The sequence below is a fragment of the Hipposideros armiger genome, unplaced genomic scaffold (genome assembly GCF_001890085.2).
Source record: "Hipposideros armiger isolate ML-2016 unplaced genomic scaffold, ASM189008v1 scaffold_470, whole genome shotgun sequence".
Lineage (NCBI taxonomy): Eukaryota > Metazoa > Chordata > Mammalia > Chiroptera > Hipposideridae > Hipposideros > Hipposideros armiger.
Window position 1 is genome coordinate 1,099,622 of NW_017731820.1, and position 6,898 is coordinate 1,106,519.

The window sequence follows — 6,898 nt, forward strand, 5'->3', positions numbered from 1 at the left end:
GATGGCCTGAGCAGGTCACCGCCTCGCTTTTGTCTTTGTGGCTCTCACTGATTTGCAGCCCCGTAGTCCGAGTTCTAAGATCAGGAGGAAAGATTTACCTAAAGCAATACAGAGATTCATCTCCCTACACTGGATTTACACGAAAATCCCGCAGACTCTCAGATTTTCAAGGGGAGCGTGTAGGCTTGCAAAGCTCAGTGGATTTAGTCCCACTTCTGCAGGTGATAAGACGTGTACTTTGAAAGCACGGAGCTAAAATGAAAGGAGGTAGCTCTTGGCTGCAAAATTAGGTGGATGCAAATTCAGTGTTGGCATAACAGGAAGTGGTGGAGAGCCCGGAAGTCCTGCCCCTCGCTTTACTCACACTGACCTTGGGCAGTTCGGGTCCCCTCTGTAAGCCTCTGCTTTTTCACCCGTAAAGTGACGAAGTGAGATGTGATCTAAGAGACGTCCAAATCTAACATTCGCTGGTTCTCCCGAGCAACATGGGATGTCGCTTGTGCTAAAGACAGGAGGACAAGATGGGTGACAGGTGGCGTACGCCTGGGTGTCAGCACCATCCCCGCCCTCACCCGCAGCTCAAACATGGGCAGGTCTTCTGACATCTAGCCTCCGTTTCCCTGTGTCTGAAATGGAGATGAGACCTCACCTAAGCTAACTCATAGACTTCTACATGAGACAGCACGTTTAAAGCACTTAGTGTAGGTATAGACAGGTGGCAAGCTTTTAAAAAGTTTACCTGCAATAATAATGAGCCGCGTGGTTATTACCGCATTAGACACAATTTGCTCTCATGCTTGACTGTCCGGTACAGGCCCCCAAAACCTCCCCCACCCTAACTTCTTATTTGCAGCAATTCATCCTATTAGCGTCGGTGCGTGTCTTTCGCGTATTCCAGCCCCGCCCTTGGTGACCGTCAGCTTTCCGTGCAGCTTTCATTGTGAATCCCCGCCAGGGTTTGTGCTGCAAAGCTTTGTGACGCTTCGAAAGAAGCCAGAATTGCCCTGTTGTCAGAGTAGCCAATTTACAGACTAAACAAACGCTCTTTGTTCCTCACACATGGATTCTCGTAACATGACGAGGGGCGCTGTGTGCCAAGGGCGCGTCTGCAGAACTCCCTTTCATGAATGTGAGGATTACACCGCCGGCTGGGTTTCCTCGGGGGCTGGCTGGGACAAAGGGGAGCGGTCCTCATGCTGAGAGGAGAAAAACCGGACTGAATATATGAGAGGAGACAAGACAGACGCGACAGGGCTACGGAGGGACAGATTTCTCAGATAAATTCCTCCAAATGCCGGCATGGATAGGCCTTAGAAACGCGAGTTTTCACACCGTTCCAGGTACACGCTGCACGAGGCCATCCATGAGCCTGTGTGGTCTCAGCCGATGGCTAAGAAATTTGTTTCAAAAACATCTGGATGCTAGTTTGGGCCAAGACAAGGTCATAGTCATTATGTCTTAATTAGCAAGTTATTTGCTTTGTGGTCCGTGAGATACAGTTGTAGGGACCAAACAGTTCGGGTTCATTTATTTAAAAATAAATAAATAAATAAATAATCACGCTTTATGCATAATAACTTCATTCTTTTATGCTTTTTTTTTTTTTAGCTGAGGCATCCTGCCACCTGTTGGCAGCTCAGCAGCAGCTCAGCTCGGGCCAGGAATGGAACTGGTCTATTGCTCAGAGCTTGCACTCTTGAGCGAGCTCTTAACCTACTGAGCCACTGGGCCAGTCCCTAATAACTTCATTCTTTTGATTGATGCGATGAAAATGTATGTATGGGCCATTTCTGTTATTATTCAGCATTCAAATCGGAATTTTGCACCCAGATATTATGGGCGGCCTGGACTGTGTAACATACGGCTCATTTGCGGAAAAACTTCCATTCACCCTTGGGCAGAGTTCTTACCTGGTATTAACCAGTGGCAGCATCAATCTCATCATCATAATTTATTCCATAATTGAAATTCCAAATTAATTTCTATAATGGAAAAAATGCTTTTGAAGAAATATGTGTGTCTGTCTTGTAAACTTTATTAAAAGGACAGAAAACATCTTCCAAACTATGAGGCAGAAGATTTGTTTAGATACCGTGATTTGATTTTTTTTTTCCTTTAGGTGAATGGAAACATAAGAGAAAATATGGGTCAGAGGGCTGAACATGAGAAAGACATAGACATAAGGGGTGGTTATTTAATAGTACCCTCCAGTGACCCAGTGATCTGGGAGGAAACACTTTTCCTCTACCCACTTATATCCAGTAAATGGGGGCCTGCAAATTAAACTGATAAAAGACAGATGAGCAGGAGAGAAAACTTTATTCGTGTGTGCATATGACAGCTTTCACAAGAAATAGCTCCATAAACGGTTAATGTTAGAGGCTTACATTCCTTACTTAGTAGGCAAATGGGAGAGTGGAGAAAAGGCCTCTATGGATAGAACAAGTGGGTTTCTAAAAGAACAGAGATGAGAAAATTTGTGATGATGCTGGTTCACGCAGGTGAGAGTGGCCTTTCTGGCTTCTTCAAGGCCACAAAACTCCCCTGAAGAGGGGATTTATGGTAGGTTTACTCTCGAGAGTAAAAGCCACTCAGAAGAGGGAATTTATGGCAGCCTTATTTTCCAGAAGCTTCTGTTTTAGTAAGACAAAGGAAGCTCCAAAAAGATTTCTTTCTGCATCCGTTGGACCCCAAATGTCCTCAGTTACAAATAACCTTCATACCAACTCGGGTTCTAAGTGGGTCCCCCTATCAGCAAGTGTACCCCAGTTTTTGTGAGCATCCTTCTGAATTCTGATTTAAGGGTTTTGCTTTTCTCAGGTAATCTTTCATGTGTGAGTAGAATAAGAGTCCTCACTATCAGATATTCAGAAACAAAACAACAGTCTATACCCTCAAATGCCATTGCTGACTGCAAACCCGGTGCTGCGTGAGTCTGTGTAGGTATGGGACAGAGAGAGAACAAAGCTGAGGGCCGCTCAGTCCTTATTTGAATGGAGGNCCACAGGTGAAACCAGGTAGGAATTGGGGGAAGAAAGGGGCTGAGGTCTTCCTTCCCACTCTGCGAGCAGTCACTTGGAGTCTCCTTGGTCTGTGGATGTTTCAAGGGAAGACAGATCGCTAGAAGGAGGAAATGGAAATGAAATACCTGAGCTGTTTGTGAGGAAGGCACATTGGCGGACTTAGAATGAGGAATTCTGATATTAGACCAAGAGATGAAGTATGAATCCTTGAGTAGCCTGCAGTCGGTGAGGAGCAAGCACCGGAGGGAGAGGGGAACACACCAGCGCAGGTGGCGCTGGGACCAGAGCCTCTTTCTGGCCTGAATCAGAGGAACCCTCAGGGTACATCCTGACTGGGTTTTTTGTACATGGTCACAGTTGCCTTCTGCCTCCCCTTCCCTGGAGTGACACATACTCCAGCTCAAAGTCACAGACTGAACTTGACTGCAGGAGAAAAATATGGAGAACCGTTCATTAAAATGTCTTTATGTACTTGTGCAAGACACTCTTTGAATCCCCAGAATTACCATTCTCCACCATCCCGTGTCATAGCTCTTCCATGAATTGAAATTCACATGGAACTCGTACATGGAACGGATTCATTAATGCGATGCATATCAATACATCTACTGCTTGTGCCCCTGAGGCATGCTCACTTCTCATTTATTCTTTGGTTAATGGGGGAGAGGGAGGAAATTTTTATACAAGAGTGTTTCGCCTCTGTTCATTCCCCAGTAAGAAACATCACCTGCTCTGAATTCAACATGTTAAAGAAGTAGATAGCCTTCTGTTTTCCAGCATCTTTGTTTTTCACAGTTCAAGTGGAAGGGTAACTATCTCACATCCCTGTCCTTATATTTAAAAGGTAATCATCATGTGAACATAATCTCCCATCCAGAATACAAGCGGCTGTGCTCTTCCCTGAAGCGCTGTTTGCCTGTGACCTGGGTTTGTAGCACGGTGTTATCACTGCCCATGTCTGTGGTCCTGCAGCATCAGATGCACAGGGGGGCTTATAAAAACACAGATTGTGGGGCCCCGGCCTCCTAGTTTCTGATTATGAGATTTTGCATGTCTTAACAAGCGCCCCGGGATGCTGGTCCCCACTTTGAGGACCGCTGACCAGGAAGTTCTAAAACTCCTTCGACATTTCATTTCTGCTGGACAGCTTCTAAAACTCGGGGCAGAGCATCAAAAAGACACTCCCTTTTACTGATTTCACTGGTGTGACAGTGTGTGGTTATGCTCATTGAAACGGTACAAGTTGGAAATGGTTCTACTCAGACTCACCCCGTTTGAATGTTAGTTTAGGAAGTTGTTTACAGGAGTTTACAGGAGGGGCAGGCGGTTGAAGGGAGAGGGGGTGGTGATTCTTAGATGCCTGTGTGTTGTTTGCAAGTGACTTGGGAGAGTGTCCTGACTCCCAAAACATCCATCACGTACTGGCTAAACTCTGTAAACCACAGCATTCCAAGGGGATTGAATCCTGATAAAAGGAAATGCCCATTACACATTATGAGAACTTTTTTTTTCTTTTCTTTTAAATAAAGAATTCTAAAGAAGAAAATAAGAACGAGGAACAATGTTAAACCATAATTTATCAGGAGGGCTGAGCAGGGGGCCTTGTTCGATACAGTACGAACTGTATCAACGCATTGACGCATCAGAAAACGGGAGAAGAATCAATCAGAACCAAGTGAGAGCTGTCAGTTTTAGCAATATCGTGAATTTCAGGAAGGGCGTTAAGAGCGTGTTAGTCAGTCCTCACCCTACCTGGCTCTCTGGTAACACTGAAGGTTCCTTTACAGTGAAGTCTCCAGCCCTTAGCCTTATCAAGTCAGTAATATTTCATCTAAAAATAATATTTCATCTTAACCTGAAACCTAAGAGTAAGATTTGAATGCAGGCATCTAAAGACGAGTGTGTTTTACAGCTGGAATATAGTGAGTGGGGTAAGGTTTTTACTTTCTCTCTCTTTTCTTTTAGAAACAGGGAAAATCGACCAAGAGATTCACAAATACAACACCCCAGGATTCACCGGGTGCCTCTCCAGGGTCCAGTTCAACCAGATCGCCCCCCTCAAGGCAGCGCTGAGGCAAACCAACGCCTCGGCCCACGTTCACATCCAGGGCGAGCTGGTGGAGTCCAACTGCGGGGCCTCCCCGCTCACCCTCTCACCTATGTCGTCCGCCACCGACCCCTGGCACTTGGACCACCTGGATTCAGGTAGAGTCTAACGCAGCCTTGCCCAGATGCTTTCTTTCTTTCGACCTCAGTTTTCTCATCTGTAAAATGGGCTCTAGAACAGAATCTCACTGGTGATGTAGTCAGAGGCCTGAGAGCAAAGGAGCGTTCAGGCACAAGTGTTCTTAGCACAGCGCTGAGCGTATATCAAGCGCTTACCATCCTTCAGCCGAAANCTGGCAAAGCTTTGACATGAGTTCACGGCACTTCCGAACCCCATGTCGCTGGCTCAGTCACCAGTGAAACGGGGTCTTGAAACTGTCTCTAGCAGCCATTATTTGTTTTAAAGCCTCACTAGGCCATTTCTGTAGAGCCCCTGACCACACATGCAAAAAATCCAAGTGAATATGAAAACAGCACAATAGGGTCTGTGTTCCTGAGAGAAGTTGGAAAGAACACAAAACGTTTGACATCTTTGTTTTTTTATATGAACCATGAGCATCTATTCATTGGCAAAGCCATAACTTCGAGCGTGCTTCTTTGTCCATGAAGTGTGGATGGTCTAGCTCAGAGGGCTGTGAGGAGACTTAATGAAAACAATGTACAAATGTGTGAAACACAGCACACACGTGGGTACCAGCCTGGGTTTATGAGAAGCTCTAAATATTCTTATCACCACATGGCCCAGAGTTGGAACCGACAGGGCCAGAGGACTCAAGTCCATTGGCTGTAGCCTTGCCTCCCCCTCCCCCCCCAAAACCCTCCACCTCCCCTCCCCGGGGAATGGGTCTCTAACCACAGTCTTTAGAGACACGTCAACCGGCTTTAGAACACCCCAGATTTGGGCATTTGGGTTCTGCTCTCCTGGGCAACAGAACCCTGGTTTTTCTCACCCAGTCACCTTTCAGGAAAGGAAGAAGAATTGAAAACACTGGGGATTTTTCCCAATAGAGAGAAATGCAGAAAAGGGCTAAAGGAGAGAGAGAGGGAGCAGAGTGGAAGCGCCCCTGAGAGAGTGAAAGCGCCCCTGAGCAGAGTGACGGCTCATCTCCACCAGTGGACCTGGGAGCTCCCCTCTTCCCACCGTTCCTCTGGTCCCCGATCCACCATCCGAACCCCTTCCCTGGGGCTCCCCTCTGGCCACCTGCCTGTGTCTGTTATCCTTCCCATGGGTCATCTCAGGGGGGAGATACTCAGGAAGGGTATGTAAGAAGTGGGGACCCCGCCTTAAGTTGGGAACCCTCAGCTACCTATAGCTTTGAAGCTGTTCATTTTCTGTGGTGTGATTAGGAAGCCTGCCCTAACTTAAAGTTGAGAGACCTGTGTTAGGGACCATATGAGATGAAACCGGAGTCAGAAGTTCCCTACCCAGATCTCTAGCAGAGGAAACAAAAACAAAACCGATTCATTATAGATTATACAGCGGCTTAGCAACAGGCGAGAGGGTGCTGGTGAAGAGCAACGGAGCCCTGACTCATTCCCATGGCCTAACCCTGCCGCCAAGGCCGTCCATACTTAGCCCAGGGGTCTGCAGGGTTCAGAGGGCTAATGAGACCACGCGCTCACAACAGTTTCTCAGCTGCCACTGGAATTGCCTTTCTAACACAGTTCCCATTGTGATCCTCAGCGGCTGAAACACCTTTGAGTTTCACACTGAAATACAAGCATCTTAACATGGCGTTCAAGGCCCTTCCCCATCTGGCCTGAGCTCG

At 46.9% G+C, this 6,898-nt stretch overlaps 1 protein-coding gene across 1 annotated transcript in view; it reads left to right on the forward strand.

Annotated features, from left to right (window-relative positions):
- Positions 1-6,898, forward strand: part of CNTNAP2 (contactin associated protein 2) — a gene marked incomplete at its 5' end in the record, with an annotated part of 1,134,943 nt that overhangs the window by 1,099,092 nt on the left and 28,953 nt on the right. The window contains one exon of the mRNA XM_019666439.1: positions 4,989-5,228. Coding sequence (XP_019521984.1) covers positions 4,989-5,228 — 240 coding nt within the window. The remainder of the gene's footprint in view (positions 1-4,988; positions 5,229-6,898) is intronic.